Source organism: Pteronotus mesoamericanus, unplaced genomic scaffold, assembly GCF_021234165.1.
Source record: "Pteronotus mesoamericanus isolate MK-2021 breed Mesoamerican mustached bat unplaced genomic scaffold, CSHL_Meso_final contig_502, whole genome shotgun sequence".
NCBI classification, from domain to species: Eukaryota; Metazoa; Chordata; class Mammalia; order Chiroptera; family Mormoopidae; genus Pteronotus; species Pteronotus mesoamericanus.
This window is the reverse complement of record NW_026555187.1, coordinates 2,427,236-2,450,745: the sequence shown is the minus strand read 5'-3', so window position 1 is coordinate 2,450,745 and position 23,510 is coordinate 2,427,236. Positions and strand designations below refer to the sequence as shown.

Genomic DNA, 23,510 nt, shown 5'->3' with positions numbered 1-23,510 from the left:
GACAACTGTAATAGCATAATCAATAAAATATACTTTAAAAAATGAGGGGTTGGGGGAAGAATGTTCAGAGAACTGTCTGGTTAACCAATGTATATCATCTTTATCCTAGGTTTCTACATGACCAAAATAGCTCAGCTTTTAAATTCTATCGAAAAAAGGTATTTGAACTGTGCCCATCGATTTGTTTTACGTCGTCTCCACTGAACCTGCACACTGGTGAGAGCTCCCTAGAACCAGTGGAAGAGGAAGGAGAGTTTGCAGATGAGCCTCCTCAGCAGGAGGTTGAGCTGGAAAGCCTAGAGGTGATGCCTGAGGAGGAGGAAGACGAGGAGGAGGAGGAGGAGGAGGAGGAGGGGGGCGAGGAGGCCCCCACTCCTGGAGGCTCCTCCTCTGCCATAGGAGAGGCTGCTAAGTCTGAGGGCAGCCCGGCCACCGATGGCCTTCCAAGTGAGGCAGCCGAGGACGGCCCAGCTGGCATATCTGCCCTATCACAGTCCTCTTCAGGGACCTGCTTTCCTCGGAAGAGGGTCAGCAGCAAATCATTGAAGGTCGGCATGATTCCAGCTCCCAAGAGGCTGTGCCTCATCCAAGAGCCCAAAGGTGAGTGCCACCACCAGTGAAGCACCCCGCTTAGTCTTCTGTTTAGCACCTGAAGAGTGAGTTAGCAGTGCTTGGTTGTGGAAACGGGTGGCAATGTTGCCTACCTGTTTTGAAAAATTTGCTGACCTCAGCTACAAGATAACCAGCTGGCCCCTGTCACCTTCCACCTCCAATTCCACCTGCCAACCTGGACATTACCTCCCAAATCCTCTCAGCCCCCTCAACAAAGGGTCCTTTGGTCTCGTGTTTTTAACCTAAAACAGTCCTTGTGGTTTTGCAGACCACTCCAAATGTTCATGCGAAACTCACATTTCCAGGTGATCTAACATTTGTACTCTAAAGAGAAGCTGCCATGTAGTCTGTGGTTTCTAGCGTCCCACATATTACTCATTGTCTCCATTGCTCAGATTCCATCAGGGTATCCCTGGCCATGGAGAGAATGGGCCCAGGTCATCTCAGCAATTTCCTGCCCATGGCCTTGGGGGTGCCCAGCCTTCTAAGCCAAGGAAGGCCTGGGGTAGTGACACTTGCTTAGTGACAGTGAGATGGGAAGACATGGGATGGGACTGGTCTCATGCAGCCATTAGCTGAAGCCATGTGCTCTGAGGAGGCCTTCTCTTGCTCTCCTGTGTAGGGGGTTAAGGTTCTCGAGGTATAATTTAGCAGCAATACAATGCACCCCTTCCAAGTGGACAGTTTGAGGAGTTTTGGCAAATGTGTACAGGCAGGAACCCACTGGTACAGAAAAGTGCCTGCAGTCCCCTCTCCTATCCAGCCCCAATAGCCACTGACTATTTTCTGACCTTTTCTTTTTTCTTTTTTTCTCTTTTAAAATTTATTATTATTATTATTATTATTATTATTTTAATGTACTGATTGATTTTAGAGAGGAAGGGAGAGGGAGAAAAACATTGATTTGTTGTACTACCTATTTATGCATTCCTTGGTTGATTCTTATATGTGCCCTGACCGGGGATTGAACCTTTAATGTTGGTGTATCAGGACAATTCTCTAACCAACTGAGCTCTCAGAGCAGAGCTGGCCTTGCCTTTTCTAGACTCAGTAAGTGGAATAGTATCATGTGCAGCCCTTTGATGGGCTGGTCATGGCCCAGGCTACTACTCATGCCTCCTATCCACCCAAGTGTCCACACAGCCAAGCCTGAGCCATGTGCTTTGAGTGTGGAATTGATGCTGAGGGGTGTGGTAGTGAACAATGCCCCATCATTTGTCACTCATGTTGTTCGATGTTTCTGAGACTGTCACATTCACACCCAGCAGCATCAGCATAGTTTCCCACTAACAGAATAGTCCCATGATTTGTGTTTGGAAACTTTGGCGTAGCAGTGGATCACTATAACTGTTTTACTGAACTCTTATTTCAGATGGTGGTAGCATATCAGAATGCTTAAGTATGTCCTTCATGGGGGAAAGTGGAGTCCTTTCTATTTCAGAAGCTCTCAGTTTTTTGAGTGAGTGGTTGATGAGACAGAACCAGGCCTGCTGATCTCTCTTCCTCACCAAATAATAATAACAATAATAACGTGATTTGGAGTATAGAAGAAGCATGATTATTTTTGCTGGAAAGTTCTGTATGGACTTTAATTCTTTATCAGTGGAATAATCTCAGTGACACTGGAGGACATATATAGCATTGCACACTGTTTGTGAAGCAAAATGTATTCCTGCAGTCATGGAACATGATTCACATATTCAGTCCTTCTTCATAAACATGGGCATCTTATGTTTAAGGATACTCTTCCACGGTAAGGATCCATTGGTTAAGCCCACGTGTTCATTCTCTGGGCTTCATGGTCATATGGTTCCTGGGAGGACACCGGGCCAAGCAACTGGCCTTGTGCAGGTTGTAGCCACCTTCTGTCAGCACAGGGGCTATTAGCCAAAATTGTAGCATTCTCATTTTCTCTCTCAGAAATGTGGGGAAAACATTTACATACATACATGTGTGCGTGCGTGCGTGTGTGCGTGCACACATACAAACATATATGTTTCTCTTGTCTTCCAGTTCATGAACCCGTTCGCATTGCCTACGACAGGCCTCGAGGTCGTCCCATGTCCAAAAAGAAGGTGAGTATGACTATTTGTGAATCCTATGACAATTGGAATTTGTCAGAGTCTCAAAGGACACTGTGGCTCGTGATTAAGCTGTATTTATACTTCAGACTGGGTGTGAATGCACAAAGCACAACAACTGTCTTTTGTCTCTGGCAACTTTTGAAAACTGTTAGTCCAAAGCACAGGAGGGCAGTCCACACTTAACAGACAGTTGATGCTGACTGTGTGGCTCAGTTGGTAGGGCATCATCCCACAAGCAAAAGGTTACCAGTTCGATTCCCAGTGAGGGCACATGCCTGGGTTGTGGGTTCAGTCCCTGGTAGGGGTGCATGTGGGAGGCAACTGATCAATGTTTCTCCCCCACATTGATGTTTCCCTTTCTCCTTCCCTTCCCCTCTTACTAAAAATAAATAAATGAAATCTTTAAAAACATAAAAATGATAACAAAAAAACACAGTGGATTGGAGAGATGAGTAAGTAATGTCTCAGTCCTCAAGAAAATCAGATTTAGTGGGCTGTGACATGATTTAAAAAGCAGTTAAGCAAAGAGCATGTGTGTGTTAATTAACTGATTGGCACTTCCTATGCACCAGGCCCTGTGTGCCCACCCTGAGGCAGCAGTGAGTAGGGCTGAAATGTATGTGACCAGATTGTGGCGGGGGGCGGGGGGAGTGCTGTGGGTACAGAGAAGCAGTTCAACAGGGAATAAGGTGGGGTTGGGGTGCCATTTAAGCAGGAGGGCCTGGGAGAGGCCCCAGGGTGGTCATGGGTCAACAGGGAGCTCTTTGGACCTGAATGGAGTGATGCGGATAGGGAGGTGAGGAAGTAGAGACAGCTGAGACTCAGATCCTTCTGTGGGAGAGGCCGCTGGGGACCTGTGGTGGGGTCTGAGTGGAAGACGTATGGCCACTGGTGGTTGTGTTGAGAGCAGCCTATGGGGCAGGAGCTGGTCAGAGCCGGGGACAGGAGGAGTAAAGTGGGCCTGGTAAGACTCAGATGAATTGGATGTGGAACAGCGAAAGCCATGAGTCCAGTGTGACCCCAAGGTTGTTGGCCTGGACAATTAGGAGGATGGAGCTACCATTGGCTGAATTGGGGAGCCCCTGTGAGGAGCAGTTCACCAGAAGAAGATGGAAGTGAATTCCAGGTGGCCGAGTGAAGTCATCCAGGACACATGGAGACATCACAGGTCCCTACAAGGCAGGGAGGTGAGCAGGGAACAAGGAGATCTGTGCTAGTGTCTCTGCTGGTGATGAGGAAAGCACATGCGGTAGCTGCCAATGAGTCAGACTCATTTCGAGTGCAGCAGTCTCAGCAGCCAGATGAGGCATCACTCTGACTTCAGCTATAGCAGGAGAAGGGGCCTTCCTGTACCCAGAGTTTGTGGTCCTTCTGCTGCATTCAGATTTAAGTTGAGCTAACACCCAGGTGCCCATCTAGTGGCCTGAGTGAAGGCACAGCCTAGTAAAGGAGCAGCTTGGGTTCAGGCTCAGGCTGGCCACCTAATCTTGTCATGTAACTCCTGATCCTCCATCTGTACATCTGTTACATGAGGCAATCATAACTACCCTGCAAGTAGGAGAGACCTTGAGGATTAAATGAAATGTGTGTGAACCCGCTGTGCATCATGTGTCGTGCAGCTGCAGTTTCTCCTTGGGGGACTGCAGACAGGGAGGAAGCCTTGCCTGCAGCTCTTTGTGCGCACCTCAGCCCAAGGAGACTGGTCAGGGTGACTCTTAGACCTAGATTTAATGCTAACAAGAGCTGTCCAGGCCAAACTGATCTCTGTTCTTCTTGGTGCTCCCACCAAGGGCTTTCCTGAAGCAGGGCAGGCCTGCCACTTAGGAACCCTCGACCAGCCTTTGCCCTGCCTTCCCCACCATCCATTTGCCTTCGCTGTTTTTTTCTGGGCCTGGGAGGGCATGACAGGCACGCTTGTCATCTCATTGGCAGGTTCCATCTCCTCTGTTCTCCAGGTCACTTTCCTGATGGTGAGGGCCCCATCAGGGCTAGCAACTCCTGCCCATTGTTCCTCTGGCTTTCCCCTGGCCTCCAGCCTGCACACACCTCTCCTGCACTACTGTTTGTCCCTTCTTCCTACACCAGCCAATGGCAAGCTCCTCCCTCCTTTGCATCCCTCCTTAAATACCTTGAAGATGGGCTTTCATCCTGCCAAGAATCCTCGCCTCCCAGCTCCCCCAGATTTGTTCATTAACTCAGGCACATGCACACACTGCTTTATACCTCAGGGCATACTTCTTTTCCTGCGCTGGACTTTCAGCGCCTCTCTTAAGTTGTTTTGTCCCTTTCAGTGTGAGATCTGGGGAGGTGACCATGGCTTGATCCTGAATGTCTGGGGAGTCAGGGAGTGTCAGTGCTGGACCGTGCTGGAGACCCTCACTCTGGGCACTTTGCTGCAACCCACATGCTGCATTCTGCTCTCTCCTCAGAAACCTAAGGACTTTGACTTTGCCCAGCAAAAGCTGACCGACAAGAACCTGGGATTCCAGATGCTGCAGAAGATGGGCTGGAAGGAAGGCCATGGCCTGGGCTCCTGTGGGAAGGGCATTAGGGAGCCTGTTGGCATGTACGCAGCGGGCACTTAGGGCTGGGAGGCAGGGGGCGGTATTGTACCTGTGCCTGGAAGAAGAGGCGTTCTCTGGGATTTTGGTCCTAAATTCTCTTACCTGCATCCTAATTCTTGGTTCCCCCATGGTGAACAAGGTTTAAAGTTGGCAGAGTTGGGGGTGGGGGTTGTTTGTTTGTTTATTTAGCAAAGAGAGTCTCCAGGTGACTTGAGAGCAGACATTTCCTTAGGCAGACGTTTCCCAGGCTTCTTACTGTACTTGTGCAGACTATTTAAATGGCTTTTTGGCCTCTGGCATTTTGGCCACATTGTCATAAAAGCTGAGTGGTGATTCTGGATAGTTACACCAAGAAGCACTTTTCCTTTTCTGGGACTCCGTTTGCAACCCTGTCAGGGTGGAAGCTTTCCCAGAATTGATTAAGCCCGTTAATATCCAGCAGGCATTTCATTTACAACTGAATTTAGCACCTGTGGGGCCGGGGGGGGGGCGGGGGGGCGGGGGGGGTGCTTCCTGCTATAATGGGGCTCCTGAGCACCTGCACAGGTGAGTGCCGTTGTTCCCTGGTGCCAATCACACAATCACATCTACACTTCCCCTTTGCCATCACTGTAGTGTGTTCCACGTCCTTCTCTCCACTCTGACTGCTCAGGCCATTTCCAATTTCCTGGTGGTCTGGTCTGGGTGCAGATGTGGCTAACTCTCCGTTTTGTCCTTAGGGGAACGGCCTCGGAAGGGGAGGGATTGGGCGCCGACGGGCAGGAGCACAAGGAAGACACGTTTGAAGTCTTCCGTCAGAGGATGATGCAGATGTACAGACACAAACGGGCCAACAAATAGGTATGTGTGGGAGCTGGCATGTTGGGCGCCCTGCCTAAGCTGGCATTTTGATATGCAGCGATGATTGCTCCAGAAAAGTTGGTGTTCCCCATGTCCCCAAAACCAGACATCAAAATACCGCCAAAAAAAAAAAGAAATCAAAAAATTATTTGAGGGAAACAAAAGGAGTCTTTGGATGCGGATGTTGTCCCCCCTCTTAACTTCCAGGTTTGGCTGAAGGAGTAGGTGTGTGTTGTGGGCCTTAGTGCCACTTCACCTGGGCCAAGCACAGCTGCACATGGCCTGCTTGCGGTTCCTCTGCACAGGGCTCCCAGGCTGCCGCAGGAGTGGTCTTGTGTCTCGCAAGTGTAAAGGCAACCTGGAAGCTGTCCACAGAGGACGGTTGCTCTATTTCCCTCCTTGAAGGTCTTCGAATCCTTTTCCTTCTGAAGGGTCTTGGCCTTATGAATAGATTCATCTCTCTCCTCTCTTTCTCCCCTCCCCACCCATAATTTCCAACTCAGTTTTGAACAAAATCGTTCTCTCCTTGAATAGATGAAAACCATTGGTGAGAAAGATAAACCTTGAAGCAGCAATCACTCTGCCCCGGATCCACCCTGGAGCCAGAGCCCAAGTCCGTTAGGTGTGTACGTGAAAGACAAATGTCTCTGCAGCTTCTTCTGCGGAGGCCCTGCTGGCTTTTCTTTTTCCTAAAGAAAAAAGAATGCACCATTTCCAGTCTGCTTTTGCCTTTCCTCCTCTTCCAAATGCTTTGGGCAGCGAGTCTCTTCGAAGTCTTTCCTGGTCCCCTCAGAAGTGGTGCTGTTCCTTCAGTGCCCAGGAACCAGCTCCTGTCGGTTTTCTTATCCAGGGCACATTGCTCTCCAGAAATGCTCTGATAGCAGACTTGATGCTGAAGTGATTACCAATTGTGTCTTCTCTTTGCTTCTAGAATTTAAATGCGATCTAATCTGTACTCTGGCACCACAGCCTGTCAGTGGGAGCACTAAAGCTCTGAAGAAGTAGAGATACTTGATTCTAAGAATATTATTTATGAAGTCTCATTTCTTAAATGCATCCCAAGAGGCTTAACAAAATTTAGCAACAGTATAATATAGCTGTATACAGTGGGGAGTAATCACTGATGCAACTTCCCCCAAATTTATACTTCTCTTTAGAATCCACAAAGAAAGCTACAGTTTGATTTTTCCTTTTAAACCACATATGGAGTCTCCTACAAAGGGGTGGGGGTAAACTCTTAAAGACTCTTCATTTTTTGCATGCGTGGCTGTGGAAAGAACTGCTTTGTTAGGACCCTTTCACAGAACGGAAAGGAACTTCTTAGGGTGGGCTCCACAGCTCTTTGCTATTTCAAGGCCTATGATTGCCCTCCCCTCCTTACAGCTTCTCCCAGCACTTTGCAACTATGTGTTAAATTCACAGGCTGTGAGAATCTCAACCCTTCTTCCTAAAAACAGCAGTGTTAAAGCTTTATGTTAAAATCTGGACAACTTGGTCATACTGATATTACAAACTTGAGGAACAGGGCAGTGAGTTACCTTGCTTTTATTGGCTGTTGAGAAATCCTTGCTTTCTAAGAGCACAGGCCCAGCTGTAGTGCTACTCCTCTGGTTCTGCCTTATCTGTCTGTTCTGCTCTTCACCATGGCATTTCGCCTGCCTGGTGCCATCTCTCTTCATGTCAGGTGCAGCACCTAGGTGTATCTGTCTGCTTCTGATCACTTCCATGCTGTGGCATCTGGCAGATCTTTATGGCCATGGCAACACTGGTGATCTTTCAGCAGATGTGAACCGGCCTGCAAGGGGGTGTGGTTGGGAAGAACCACACTTGCGGCAGCTCATCTTCTGTTCCTCTCTTTTCTAATCCTTCCATCAGCCTTCCATGTTGGCTGTGGTTTGGACTACAAGATGGAACTCTGAGAACAGGGCTTTGGCTGCCCATGGCCTTTCACAGAGAACCCATTGGCCCGAGTGAGACGTGCACCCCACAGCACATTTTCTCACTCTTTTCTCTTTGAGCATAGCTCTGTCATATTCACTCTGTCCTAGTGTGTTTATTCTTAGCTTTCTCCGTTTTTATTCACAAATAAAATGCTTTAGGAATTCCCACGATGTGAGTAAGCCCTGTCCCCATAGCCTCCTGCCATTCCTCCTCCTAGGGACATCCGCTTTGAGCTGACACTGTGAGCCTTTGGCAAATATTAAAGGGAACACCTACTTCTTGAGCCTGCATAGTCCTCTGAGCACTTAAATGACATTTCTCTGGACTCAATAATTGAGGCGTTGCGGGCACCAGGGTGGAGCATGGTGGTGTGTTCTGTGCCAGCTGCCGGCCAGGGACCAGTGCATGCTGGCCCTCTGTGCCACCTTGCTCTCTCAGCAAAGGCCGCTCGCTCTACAGGGAACTTGTGAGTATGTGTGCGGGTGTGTGGCCTTGTCAAAATCACAGTGTCTTTTCTGTCATTCTAGTTCCAGGGTCTCTCCCGTGAGGACGACAGGCATCCGGAAAGTGCTAACTCGCCACTTTGGGTGCTTACTGTCTCTGGCTTGTTTCCATCACTGGAAATCAGATAGAGAATTTTAGTGTTTTTGGTCCTTGGTAAAACCTAGAAGACATTTGTGATGTTACAAAATGGAAGTTCTTTGTTTTTCTTTTTTTAAATCTAAGAAGTTGTGAATGTTAATCATTTAGCAGTTACAATAAATGTAGAGGAACCCAATCTTACATGGTCTCTGTTGATGTATTTATAAAATCAGACCCATTAGGGACACATGGTAGATGTGGTGCCCACATGGAAACAGATCATAAACACTGTACCTCAGGGCATTTCTTCTGCCTACCAGAGCAGAGGCCTGGTCAGTCACCGGGAAAGCCCAGGTACTGAGAGCAGGGAGATATCGGGACCCCGCACAGGGGGCGGGCAGGCTGTCTGCTGAGGGAGAAGTAGTGCTGGGAAGAGGAACCACCTTACCACCTTTGAGAGGGTGTCATGACATGGGAGCCCTGCCTTAGCTGCCTATGACTGTCTGCATGCCCCCCTCAAGGCCTTACCTGCTCCCAAGGTTGGGGTTCTAGCCGCCAGAGATAGACCAAGGTGCCACTGGGCTTCCCCCTGACCCAGAAGCCGACCTGTGTGTGTTTTCAACGTTCCCTGTTGCTCCTGTGTACAGTCAGCCTGTGTCCGACTCCTGTACCAGCTGCCCCTGGCCCTTCAGATTGGAAGAGGGCAAAGAGTGCAACAGGTAGGCGAGCTCAGCACACATAGGCCTGCAGGGGCCTCCACCTGAGTATGGCATGACAGGCAGGAGCCAGGCTTCAAGTGTACCCAGGGCAGCAAGGAACCTGGTAAGAGTTGCGGGGGCGGGCGGGGGGGAGGCGGGGGCCGGGTCTGTTGGCAGGTTAGAGAGGGACAGATGAGGCCGGGTTCCTTCGGAAGCTGATGTGGGACCCCTGAGCTTCCCTTTCCCCACTGTGTTTTGGATGAATCTCAGGAGTGGTGGAGGCCCATCTGAACATAATGGGAGCTGCTGCCAGCCCAGAACCTCCCACACGTTTGCCTTCATCTTCACCAGAGCCAGGGAGGTAGGTGCGTGGTGTGGGCCTCAGTGCCCCTCCCTGAGAAAGTCACCCAAAACCTACAACCACCCACTCCCTCTGGGGAGGCTGGAAGTGGGAGATGAGCAGCAGTCAGAATTGCTCTCTAGTAGGCCCCCCAACTCCCTTTTCACCAGCAGACTGGTGAAGGTGACTTAGAGGAGGACATGATTGTATGGGGGTCTCCAGCCTAGGACATAGCCCAGGCTTTGATATCAGGCCTTAGTTTTCCCTCTGCCCTCTGGGAAGTATTTCTTTCAGCTCAAAGGGTAAAATTTCCTCTGGTACCTTATAATTTAGTGCTAACTGGGACCTAAATATGCCCGCTCCTCTCCCTTCTCCCCAGCTTCCCCTCTTCCTGGAAGCCTTTGGGATGCCCTAGGGCTCTATGAGAGGGAGAGGGTGCTGCTGGAGAGGCTCTAGTCTTCAGTTTTGCTTTGAGGTTTTTTTGGTTTTTACATTTTTTACTGGGGGCCACAGGGGAAGGGGCCTGTCGGCCTCTCAGTGGAGGGGCTCACAGTTTCTTCAGCCACTCCAGTGGACCCTGGGGGTGGCTGGGCATGTTCCATGATCTCAGAGACCCCGAGAAAGGGTAGTTTTAGGGTGTGACCTGATTAATCATGGTGGCATGCTTAGTGTAGGGGCTGAAGGAGGGCAGAATTATAGCAAAGCCCCCAATGGTGAAGGACGCAGCCAGCACTGGCTGCTTGGCCCAGGTGTTCTTGAGGAAGGCACCAAGTCTTTGATCTCAGTCGCGGCAGCCTCCAGTTTTTCATTTTAAAGCAGGCCTTTGTTTTCTGTGTGCGCGCACATGTACACGTGTGCAAGACATACATGCATAATGTGTGTAAACACACATGCTCAAGCAATGTAAGTACATTTTCTTAGTAAAAGATTAAAAAACAAAACCCCAGATATATGCAGAATGAAGCACAGAGGTTTCTCCTCCTTCCCACTCTCACATACCAATAAAATTAAATAAATCTTTTTTTTTGTTTTTTAAGATTTTATTTCTTTATTTTTAGAGAGGGGAAGAGAAAGAGAAACATCAGTGTGTGGTTGCATTTTGTGCACCACCCCCCCCCTGCTGAGGACCTGGCCTGCAACCCAGGCATGTGACCTACACTGGAAATCAAACCCGTAATCCTTTGTTTCGCAGTCCAGCACTCAACCCACTGAGCCACACCAGCTAGGGCAAAATTAGATAAATCTTGTAAATAACAAGACACACCTTGCATGCTGCCTGGAGACTCGTTTCCTCACATGACTGGAGGTCTCAGCAACTTTTCCATGTGAGTAAATGTTCAAGTGCTATTTGTGAATAAGTAACACTGGCCAGAGTCCAAAGGTGCAAACATGTCTTCTGTGGAACAATCCCCAACCTGCAGGCACATTTCAGATATAACCTTCCTAAAGATGCAGTTTATACCTCACTGCACATGCTACTCTGCCTGTTGATTTTTTTTTTTAAGATTTTATTTATTTATTTTTAGGGGAAAGGAGCAACAACGAGAGGGAGAGAAATATCTATGTGTGGTTGCCTCTTGCACACCTTCTACCAGGGACCTGGCCTGCAACCCAGGCATCTGCCTTACTGGGAATCAAACTAGTGACCCTTTGGTTAGCAGGCTGGCGTTCAATCCACTGAGCCACACCAGCCAGGGCGCTGTCGGGTTTTTTTACTTAAAAATTTTCCCCCAAAAATTTAAGTATGTTTTGCAATGGACTGTTTTTTGTCTCACAAATCCCTGCCCACAGCCATCAGGGTTGTTCTCAAGGATTGGTCCCTACACCCTACAACATTTTTCTTTGTGAATAAAGCCCTAGAAATGGCATTTCTGGGACCCAGGGGCCCTCTACAGTGTTCCTGTGCAATCTAACTCATTGCGGGTGGGCAGTGGGGGGTGGGGGGAAGGTGACCCTGTCAACGCTCCTGTTTCCTGGACAGTGCCTGCCTTGTTAGGATGTGGTGGGGATCAGTCTGCCACAAACCACAGCCCTGAGCTCTACTTGGACACGGCCCAGCTGCCACCCCTCTGCTTCCCCGACATCTCCCTTCTCTGACCCTCTCATCCTCGCTCTTACCACCCCAAGCCTTGAGAGTCCTGGGTGACAGAGTTCCCAGAGGAAGCTGTGGGCTTAGACAGGAGATCCTGGCCTTCCAGGCCTTGATTTCCTCCTCTTTCTCATTACTGCTGATGCCAACCCATGGGGTGATCATCATGAGGGCTGGAAAAACCCTGTGGCCATGGGATGGTGGGACTCAGCCTCGATTTCTTTGTGAAATGGGGTGATGGGCTGGCAGGGTTAAATACGGTGAACCAGGACCACTCAGGGAATTTAGAGGGACTGGTCTTGCTATTGATCCTTCCTGGGCCTCAATTTCCCTATCTGTGAAGTAGACCTTGTGTGTGAGGATCCCCAAGCTCTGTTAAAGTGTACTCTACCCCACCCTTCCCCTACCAGCTCAAAGATGGGGTCACACCCCCAAATTGCCCCCACCTTTGAGGAAGGGGCCAAGACCAAGTGGCCAGAAGGGGAACATGGTGGAATTCCATGTGGTTGGGTATGATTAGTGCTGGGGCTGGAGCCAAACTGCCACACAACTACCACTCTGCCAGCTATTCTCTCCTATTGTACAGACGGGGAGACAGGCCCAGAAAGAGAAGGAGCCAGTCCTCGGCTGCACAATGAGTTCTTCAAAGCCCTCTTTCAGTCGCTGTGCCTGCTTAAGCCTCAGTTTCCCCATTTGGGCATAGGTTGGCACTGTTTTGCAGTAGCAGCAACACTTCCAGCTTGTAGCTAGGATTTAGAAGTGAGCCCCAGGGTCAGGAATCAGTTCCTACTCCTGAATGTCATATGTTAAGGCTCCTAAGCTTCCTGACTGGCTGTCAATGGGGGTGACTCTCCATCCTGCCCCCAGTCTCCCCTATTCTTGGGGTCCTTCATTCAACATTCAAGGCCTACCTCCCAGGTCCCTCTCCTCCAGAAGCCCACCCTATTCTCTCCAGGCAGAGGCCTGGCTGATCCTATGGCTTCCTCAGGACTGTCCCCGACCACTATTGGTCAGGGGTATGTGCATCTGGCTCTGTCTCACCAGAGCTAGGGCCTCCTCCACTGGGCTGCATAGTGTGTTTAAACTGCCAGCATTGAATAAATGTTTGATGAAAGGATAGTGAATGAGTGCACTTTGGTACAATGTATGAAGGCCGTTTCTTACTGCTGGAGACTGCTTTGAAGTGGACAGCCAGAGCCAGGCTCGGGGGCAAGACAGCAGGTGACATAGAGCAAGTCTCCTGCATCCATATCACTTTTATACAGTATTTAAATTATTGTTTTAATATATCATGGGACTATATAGAAACAAATGCAAATTTACATAAATGCTTGGATATTGACAAATTCTGGAAAATTCTACAGCCATCTATTAACAATGCTCCTTTGGGAAGTGGACTAGGCCATGGGTAGGATGTTCACTGTTTACTTCACACATTTCTCTGTGGTTTGACATTTTTGCTTCTTTGGTTTTATAATGAAAAAATATTGTGGATGATAAACTCAGCCTTGGATTTGCTTTGAGAATTAGAGGTGACAGGTATCAACTTCTGAGCCCATGACACAGATTGTAAACTGACAACTTTTCTTATAGTCAGTGGCCTCTCTGGACATTAATCCTTGAATCTGGTAGAAGCTAGCCCATTTCCCAGTGGAGAAATTGAGGTGCTGGACAGTTTGACTCCAGACCCACACTCTAAACCCTAGGATTTCCCATTGGTCTCATCTGGTTTTTAAGTTTCCCATATACACATGTATGCAACCATGTGGTGTACGTGTGTGTACCTATATGCATGAGCATCCATGCTTGTGCACACACAGGTGTGCATGCACAGACATGCATGCATGTATACAAGATGTGCATGTGCAGGCTCAAATATGTGCAGACATGGGTACACATACAGATGAATGTATATGTGCACACAAAAATACATCTGTGCATGTGGGCTTAAAGGTATGCATGTGCATGTACATACAGACACACCTACACCTACTGTATGTAGGTGCCAATGTATAAGTGCACATCCATGCACATACTCAGATACATTTGTGTGCATGTAGGCTCAAAGATGTGCACACCAACACATACATACAGGCATACACAGGCGCACATGCACACACATCATTCCAATTGCCCACCAACCCCATGCTCATGGCTCTGAGAACTCTGACTCTCAAGAACTGTAGCTCCGTGATGAATCTGGCACCCACCACTTCCTCAGACTCCAGGAGGAGGACCTCATGAGCTGAGCCTTCCTTTGCTTGTTTTCTCCAGAGATTTCTCAGGTTGTCTTGGGACCACAATCTCATAGTTCCTGAAAGTCATGGTCCAGAAGTGAGGTTCCACTTGGAGATTTCAGCATTTACATTTTGATGACTTGTTTTTGCCCAAAGGCAGCAAAAGCAAAGCAGAATTTGAGGGTTTGAATCCTCAGTCTTCACATGTCCTTACTGTGCTGTGGGACCTAGAGCAAGTGATCCATTTCTGTGAACCTCAGTTTCCTCATTTGTAAACTGGAGAATAGTAGTATCTGTTGCCAGGGTTTTGAGAATCAGCACCAGCACTCCATGAAGCTCACAGATGTGAGCTGTCCCATTTCCACCATTTTTTGGTCACTGGGAAACTATCATTGGTTTCCTTTCAGCCCAATCGTCCTCCAAAAAATAAAGCTCCCAAGTTCTTACCGAATCCCCATGATGTGATGGAAGGGCCACCGTGGGTGACCTTGCAAATTCTCTTCACCTTTCAGAGCTTCAGTTTCCCCATGTGTAGAATATGGATGTTCTTCCTGTCCAGAGCATCAGCTGAGAAGAGGGTATGTGAACAGGATTCAAAGGAAAACAATGCAGGGAGCCAATAAACATTCAAGCAGAGGCATCCCCTCACTGATTAGAGCCCAGAGAAATGTCAGAATTGCTAACACAGTGCTGACCTGTGTTGGAAGGACAGCAACCACCTCCTTGCTGGCCCCCAGGAGGGTCACCTCAACCTTTTTATCTCTTACTGATAATAAAATTCACATAACATAAAATTCACAAATTTAAAGTGAGCAATTCAGTGGCATTTAGCACATTCACAGTGTTGTACAACCAGTACCTCTATCTAGTCCAGACCATTCCATCACCCCAAAAGGAGACCCCCATCCTTCCTCCCCAGACCCTGACAAACATCTGCTTCCTGTCTCTATGGATTTGCCTGTTCTGGACATTTCATATAAATGGGATCAGACAACATGTGGTCTTTTGTGTCTGGCCTCTTTTACTCAGCAAGATGTTTCAAAGTTCATCCACATTGAGCATGTGTTAGTGTTCAGTCCTTTTTATAGCTGAAAATAATATTCCACTGTGTGGATGAACCACATTTCATTTGTTCATCTTTTGATGGGCATTAGAGTTGGTTTCACCTTTTGGTGATTGTGAATAGAGTTACTTTGAATATTAATGCACAAGTTGTGATTTTCACCCTGTTTTAAATTCTTTTGGGTCTATACCTAAGAGTGGAATTACTGGATCATATGGTAACTGCATTTAACCTTTTGAGGAATCACCAAGCTGTTTTCTACAGGGATTACACCAGACACTAGCCTTTTTGCCAACCTGGCTGGGCTGGTGCCTTTAAACACTGGGCCTGGTACCCCTCTGCTCCATGGGGCAAACCACTGGGGTCAATCCAGGGTGTGAGTTTTGATGTCCACAGATGTGAGGAGCCTTGCTGTGCTGGCGAATCCTGGGAACAAAGCAAGCAGAGGGAAGGAAGGGACAATTCAAGGGGGCTTTGGGTGCGAAATATAATGGAGCTTTGGAAAAAGGCGTTCAGTCCTAGAAGGAGGATAAAAGCCAAAGTGGGGTGTGATTTTTGTAGAAGTGCTGTAAAATGTAGACAGATGCCCATATAGAGGGATACCCGGCTGTATTTGAGCACTGAAAGGGTAGGTCTACTCCAAAATGTCCACCCTGGAAAAGAGGATAGGGTGCTCTTCCTGCCCCTCCCCCAGCCATGTGCCTCATCACACAAAGGGAGTTCGCCTATGCAGTTTTAAAAGAAAATTAATTGAATATTCAAAGGAAATAAAAATGACAAAGCACATGCTGGCAGCAATTGTCAGTTTTACTTTGAGGCAACCATGGTCTTAGGGGGGAAAATCACCAGATTTGAATGGAGACTGCCTCTTCCCACTCCTTTCTCCCAGGTGCCAGTTTGCAAGCTGCCATGAGTCGCTCCAGCATCTCCCTGACAGTGGCTCAGTGGCCTCTGTCCATCTATATGTTGGTTCACTCATTCATTCACTGGATGACCTCCCTGAGAGGGGAGAGGTTCAGCTATGTACATACCAAGATGCTGTTCCCAGAAGGAGAAGGAACAGACCTTCAAGCGAGCAGAGCCGGGACTCACTGCCAAACCTTCATCCCTGAGCTATACACATCTTAGCTGCCTTTGACCAAGACATTCACCCTTCAGACACTTCCTGTTTGAAATCCCCATCAGTCAGGCCTGAGGAGGACCTACTGGAATTCCTGCTGAATCCCAGTGCTGCCCTCTCCCCTTCTCTCTGTGAAAGACATCATAGGTAGGAAACATCTTTGCACTCAGCAAAGTCAGAGGTCAGACTGGGTTTATAAAAAGCAAGATCTACACTAAGAGTTCAAAGAAGGGACTTCTCTGAGTGACAATGGAGTCCACATTGGGAGAGGCCCAGGGGACAGGACTCAGCAGCAAAGGTGCTGTGAGTACCAGGCACTTGGGAACAGCTGGGGGCACAGCAGAGGCAGAGCACATGGCTGTGGGCCCAGTGCAGGGAGGCCCACCCCGAAAATCTGCATTCATCTTCCCAGGAAAGGCACAATTCTCTCCTTCCCCTCAGCCCTGCCCACCCTGTGCCCCCTCCTCCGCCCTAGTTTCTTGTTTACCCATTCAGGGTCATGATTTATTTTCAGCTGAGAACCTTGCCATCCTCACTCTGGCAACCCGCCAGAGCCGCGCACTGGCCACACTGGGAGAAGGGAGGCCAGAATGAACCCAACCTAACAGAGAAGACAGGTCCCTGGAAAAGGTTCTCAGTCAGGTCTGGCCTTTGACCTTCTGTTTATCCTCATGGACAACAACTGGGAGTGCAGGTGGCCTGACTTTTCCGATTTCTCCATACTCCTGATGAACAAAGAGGCTGACATGCTATTCTTGGGGTCCTTGGGGACCAGCACTGTGTTTGTGGTGAACATGAACAATGTCATTCAGGAGCTGACCTAGGTGAGCCAGGCATGTGGTTCAGGATGGGTTGTGAAGTGTCCAAAAATAAACACTCCTTCAGATCATACGGACAAAGGAGGATGCATTCATTTTCATTTTTTAAATTGTATTTATTTTATTGTTTGTTAGAGTGTATAAAGTTGAATTCACTGTCAGCTCCCACCTTCAATTTGGCAAGCTCCTATTCCTCCTTCAAAACCCAACACACACTCCCTCCTCCATCCTTCACACATCCACACAAATGTTATTCTTTCCCCTCTCCCTACTGTGCGTGAGAGGAATCTGCTGGCGCCATGGTCATATGTTTATAACTCTTTTTTTCCCCTTTTAGACTGTTCTTGCACCCAGCTCATTGCGTGGTACACACCGGGTATTCAGTATATGTGTAGTTTTGGAGAACATTTTTAAAAACATCTTTATTAAACGATAATTCACATGTCATTAATTATGCCTATTTAAAGTATAAAGTCTAATTTTTTTTAAGATATTAACAGGTATATGCAACCATCACCACAGTCCACTTTAAATATTTTAATCGCCCCCCCAAATAAACCCCTTTTCCATTAGCAATCGCTTCCACTTCACCTCCCCACTTTCCCTCTCTCTACCCCTGGCAACCACTAATCTGCCTTCTGTCCCTATGGATTTGTTTGTTCTGGACATTTCATGTTAATAGAATCACACACTATGTGGGCTTTTGTGTCTGGCTTCTTTTACTCAGCAGCATGTTTTTGAGGGTCATCCACATTATAGCCTGTGCCAGTGCTTCACTCCTTTTATGGAAGAATAATATTCCATTGTGAGGACGGACCCCATTTTGTTTATCCGTTTTCCATTGATGGACACTTGGGTTGTTTCCGCCTTTCAGCAATTATGAATTGTGCTGCCCTGAACATGCATGTCGAAGTATTTATGTGGATGTATGTTTCACTTCTTTTGGATACATACTGAAGACTGTCAGTAAATATTTAATGGTCATTTTTAACCCTGTTCAACAGTCACCTGGATTGGGCAGACCAGAGATCCACTGCTACAGGCTTTCAAATCAGAAATGTGGGTCTGCCCCCACGGACTCATCTCTGAAGGAGACCACCAAGGCCGTAGATTACTCCGATAGCCCCCCAAGGGACCAAGGGTCCCATAAGGAGAAAATACCCTTTTATTGTCAGCTGCCATAATCACTTTCTCTCACCAGGGTCTCTCCAAAATGAAATTTTTGTTCGTCAAGGCCAGGTGGTCCACCTCTCAGGCTTTTGGGGGCCAAGGATGGCCCTGTCCATGGGGCCAGTAACACTCAGATCTGTGACCTGAATCAGGCCATGGGGTTTCGGGGTCACTAATCTTACAGGTCCCTGCCCTGGGTTTATTTTGGTCAAGTGTGGCAGGGTGGGTCAGCACCTTGGAGCAGTCTCTGCCCAGGACCATGAAACCTGAGGACTGTAATGTGTTTTTGGCCTGCATGTATCTTGGACAGTGTCCAGAGCTGAGAGCTTGGCCTGCGCCCTGCTGAAGGCCAAGGTAAGTAGCTGAGGTTCTGCAGTTTGACGTTCTCACTTGTCCAGGAAATCCTGTCTCTGATAGGCCAGCCCTGCCTGCCATCACTGCCGGGTCTCAAGGTGCCTGTACCAGTCCATGCTCTCCAGAGAAAGAGAATCAACAGGATATATGGTATATATTACATTGTATACAGTATAAGAAGAGATTTGTTTTAAGGAATTGAGTCATTTGATTGTCAGGGTAGTAAGTCTGAAATTTATGTTCAGCACACTGAAAACTCAGGGCGGGTTTCTGTGTTGCAGTCTGAAGGAGAATTCCTTTTTCCCCAAGAAACCTGTTGTTGCTCTTAAGGCCTTCAATTGATTAGATAAAGCCCACCCAGTGTATCAAGAATAACTTCCTTTCCTTACTGATTGTAAATGTTGATCACATCTAAAAAATATTTTCACAGCAACATCTAAAATAGTGTTTGGCCCTGGCTGGTGTAGCTCAGTGGATTGAGTGCCAGCCTGCGAACCAAAGGGTCGCCAGTTCAATGCCCAGTCAGGGCACATGCCTGGGTTGCGGGCCAGGACCCCAAGGTGGGACATGCGAGAGGCAGCCACACATCAAGGTTTCTTTCCCTCTCTTTCCCCTTCCTTTCCCCTCTGTCTAAAAATAATTAATTTTTAAAAATAAAATTAAAGTGTTTGACCAAAGAATTGGGCACCATCGCCTGACCAAGCTGACACTAAATTTTAACCATCAGTATGCTTCCCTGTTCCCCACCCCTATAAACCCACCTGCTAAAATGCCCCTCTGAGAAGTTTTCCATGATATGCCCACTACAAAGGAAAGAACACAGAGGCGTGTTGACTGGTTGCATCTGGGCAGAGGGAGCCAGAAAGGGAGCGAGCTGGGCACAGACGCGGGGTGCCGGTGGGAGGACAGTGGAGATGGCGGCAAGTGCAAGAGCTCCAAGGCCAGCCAAGGAGTTTGACTTTGCTGCAAGGTGATAGGGAGCCATAGTAGGCGTTGGAGTAGGGGAGGAGCAGGGTTAGGAACATCAACCACTGCAACACTTGTCATCGGCTGTTACGGGCCTGCCAGCACCCCCAGGCGATGGGCAGCGGGAGTCAGAGTCCAGTCCAGTCAGGAAATAGCCAGGCCTGAGCTAAGGGTTGTTGCACAATCTTCATGGAGGTTGCCCCCACTTGACAAAAATATTTATTGTTTTCCATTATTTTCAACATGTAATCTTAAACCTCAGCACTGCAGGTCTTTTTACCCCTTTCATCAAAGATTTTATTTTGAAATATTTCTATATTCACATGCAATCGTAAAAAATAAAGAGAATTGTAAGCATATGTTTGTACAAAAACTTGTATGTGAATACAAAATAATCGAAAGTGGAAACAATCCAAAGTTCTACCAACTGATGAATGAATGAATAAAATATGGAGTATTGCTAGGGTGGAATAGTACTCAGTCATACAAAGGAATGAAAAGCGATACAGGCTACAACATGGATGAAACTTAAAAACATGAGGTCAAATGAAAGAAGCCAAGCACAAAAGGCCACATATTATATGGTTCCATTTATATGAAATGCCTAGGGTAGGTAAATCAATAGAGATAGAAAGTACATTAATAACTGACAAAAGGCAGGGGAAGAGGAGAATGAGAAGTGATTGCTAATTGGCACAGAGTTTCTTTTGGGGGGTGATGAAATTATTCCAGAATTAGATAGTAGTGATGGTTGTACAACTTTGTGAATATACTGAAAACCCAGTGAGTTGAACACTTCCACCAGTGAGAACATGCTGCATGAATATACTATAGTATCATAACTGGAAAATTGGCATGGATACAATTGATGGATCTTATTCAAATTTCTTCAGTTTTAAATGCACTCATGTATGTGCCTCATAGAATGTTAAAGAAATAATAATGGCAGTAGCTGTTGGAGTGCCAGCTACACAACAGGCTTACTTACAACAGCTCTGGGAGGTGGGGACCATCTCCCAGAAGAGGCTCAGAGTAAGAAAGGCTTTACCCAGGACTGAATTTTTGTGGATGGTGTGAGGTAGGGACCACTTGTTTTGTTCCACAGGGAATCTGGTAGTTCCAGAACAACTTCTGGAAAAACCTATACATGTGCTGGCTCATACAGGCAACCAGGGGCGGGGCGGAGATTCCAATCCAGAAATGGCTGACTCAACCCAGAGGAGTCTCCACATCCCTGTGGACATGAGCCGAGCCAGCTTTGCCCTGTCAGCACAATGAGGTGACTTTTGAGAGAGTCTGTCAGAGGAAGAAGGGCAGGGAGGCACGGGCCAGCTCTAACCTGCTTCCTTCCCATGGGATGGCGCAACATCTCACTCGGCCTTCTGCCTGCCCTGACCCCACCTTTTTTTATTTTTTCCTTTTCCTGCCTTCTTCTGGAGGAAAGGTGGACATCTGGCCGTTTGTGTGTTCCCTGTGCACATCTATGCCAAAGAAGTTCAAGGTCATGGTTGATGTGAACATGAGGCCCTCCGTCCACCCTCAGACCTGCCCAGGGCCCCCCAAGTCTCCCCAAATCACGGAGAAGCTCTGCCAAACATCCAGACCTCCAGGAGCCTCCTACACGCCTCTCCTCCTTCAGTCTCCGGAACATCCTCCTCCAACCCTTGACTAGCTTCTCACGATCATGGCCCCCACTCAGTCAAGCCATCTCTCTCCGCGAGGCAACCCCAGCTCATCTTCAGTCTCTCTGACACCACTGTCCCCCTCAGACCGTTCTCTGGACAGCAGCTACAGGAAGCTTTCCAGAACTTATAACCACACCAAGTTACTCCCCAGCTCAAAACTCTCCTCTGGTGCCCATCATCCTACAGTAGAACCCACTCTCTGTGATCCCTGGCCTCCTCACCATCCCTCTGCCCCATACTCACCCTGTTCCAGCTTCAGCTTCCTCCTTGATGTTCCTCAGACACACCCAGCTCCTTTCTACCTCAGGACCTTTGCATGTCCTGCGCCCTCCACCTGGGATGCCCTTCCTCCTGATATCATTGCACCTGACTCCTCCTCTTTGCAATCTCAGCTCAAATATTGCCTCCCCAGAGGGGGCCTCCCTGCACATTCAGGAGACTGTAGAGCAGCTCCCACTTTACTCCCCTGCCCCTACCCTCATTTGCATGCTCCCCAGGCTGTCTCCTGCTTCCTGTTTGATTTCCTTCTCAGTGTACATTGCCATGTGACCTCTCCTTGTTTATACATTTGCCTTGTATGATTATTATAACCCCCAAACCCAGCACAGGGTCCAGAACATGGTTAGGATTCAAAATATCTTTGTAAAATGAATGAGCGGATGGATGAACAAGTAAATCGACTGAAGTGATTAAGGGACCAACCGTCACAAGAACCCCTTCTGAGGTCCAGCTACTGTTTACACAGTAACAGTATAACAACACCTGTGGGGGAACTGTTTACTCCTTCCCTAATTTGGAAAAGACCCCAGCAATGGCCTCTGGGCATCTCTGGAAGGGGCCAGGATGGGGATGCAGCCCAGCCCCACACTCACCTGGTTGGTGCCCTGGTGCAATACCAGTGCTCTGAGCCTCAGTTTTCTTCTATGGAAAATGGGCATAATAATAATTGTAAACTCCTCTGTGGAATGAATGAATGAATGAATGAATGAGTGAGCGAATGAATGAAACTATGCCAGGAAATGATGAGAGCTTTGAAGACAAGCAAGTGGACAGATGGAAAGTGCTGGAAGGAGTGTGGTGGGATGATATGATAATGGGGGGGGGGGCTTCCTGGAGGAGGTGACACCGAGCAGAGTTTTGGGGACTTTTGTGAAGCCACAGGCCAGAGACCACGCCCCCCAGCTTGGGGCCTCTGATTTGTATTAATTGAAGTAAAATTCGCGTAACACATATTATTGACTTTAAAAGACATAACTCGGTGGCATTTAGTACATTTATAATGCTGTGCGACCACCACCTGTATCTAGTTCCAGAACATATCATGCCCCCAAAAGGAAAGCCTGTGCCTATTAAGACGTCACTCCCCAATCCACCTTTGAGAGCCTCTGATTTTAATCCATCTCTTGTGATGCCAATGCTCTAATATGTATTTGCAAATGTCAGTTGTTCAGAGAAATGAACACACAGAGTGAGATATGCTACACGTGGTAGGGAAAGTGGTGTGGCCCTAAGTGTCCGTCAAAAGCCTTGAAAATGTGTGATTCCACTTTCAAAGTCATCCCCCAAAAGCATTCCTTCAGGACACACCCTGGATGCCCAACCACACGGGATCAGCTTAACAAAGCATAGACTAGCCCTGATAAAATCTCTCAACACAAGAGGGCAGACTGGTATTGATTGGTGTGGAAAGTGGGCCTCCACTGAGAAGTCATGGATACAGTATGGTTGCATTGTAGCTGAGAAGAGGGAAAAAAGTCTAGGATGAAATAGACCACTATGCTGTAACAGTGATTTCTGTGCATTCACTTTTTTTACCTCTTTTATAGAATTTATTTTATTTAATCTTTATTGTATTTGTTTTAGATTTTACTATTTATTTATTTATTTATTTATTTTTAGAGAGGAGAAGAGAGGGGAAAGAGAGGGAGAGCAACATGAATGTGTGGTTGCCTCTCACGCACCCCCTACTGGGGACCTGGTCTACAACCCAGGCATGTGCCCTGACTGGGAATTGAACTGACGACCCTTTGGTCCTCAGGCACTCAATCCATTGAGTCACACCAGCCAGGGCTCTTTATTGTATTTTTTTTCCATTACCATTTAGTCCCCTTATACCCCCTTCCCCCTCCCCCGCACTTACTTTATTCTTACAATTTCATTCACTCAACAGATTTTTACTGAACACCTGGCGTGTGCCAGCCCACGCCCACCAAGGGCAGCGATGACGTCTGAATTTAGTTTGTTTCCTGTGCCAGTGTGTTTTAACTCACCAGTGAACACCAGGCATATTGTAAGTTCATAATAGAAATGCATTCAGGGAGTTAAATGCTGTGACAATGGATCTATT

General features: G+C 47.8%; 1 protein-coding gene and 1 pseudogene across 3 annotated transcripts in view; one reads left to right on the top strand and one right to left on the bottom strand.

The window, feature by feature from the left end:
- The window catches only part of SUGP2 (SURP and G-patch domain containing 2), a 30,417-nt gene extending 21,606 nt beyond the window's left edge, over window positions 1–8,811 (top strand). For all 3 annotated transcript variants that reach the window (XM_054578916.1, XM_054578914.1, XM_054578915.1), the window contains exons 7-11: window positions 110–600; window positions 2,626–2,687; window positions 5,126–5,262; window positions 5,980–6,100; window positions 8,569–8,811. In XM_054578916.1, coding sequence (XP_054434891.1) covers window positions 110–600; window positions 2,626–2,687; window positions 5,126–5,262; window positions 5,980–6,100 — 811 coding nt within the window. In that variant the 3' untranslated portion in view covers window positions 8,569–8,811. The remainder of the gene's footprint in view (window positions 1–109; window positions 601–2,625; window positions 2,688–5,125; window positions 5,263–5,979; window positions 6,101–8,568) is intronic.
- Window positions 8,812–10,208: 1,397 nt separating this feature from the next.
- Window positions 10,209–10,932, bottom strand: LOC129074920 (NADH dehydrogenase [ubiquinone] 1 alpha subcomplex subunit 3-like; annotated as a pseudogene).
- Between the last annotated feature and the right edge of the window lie 12,578 nt (window positions 10,933–23,510).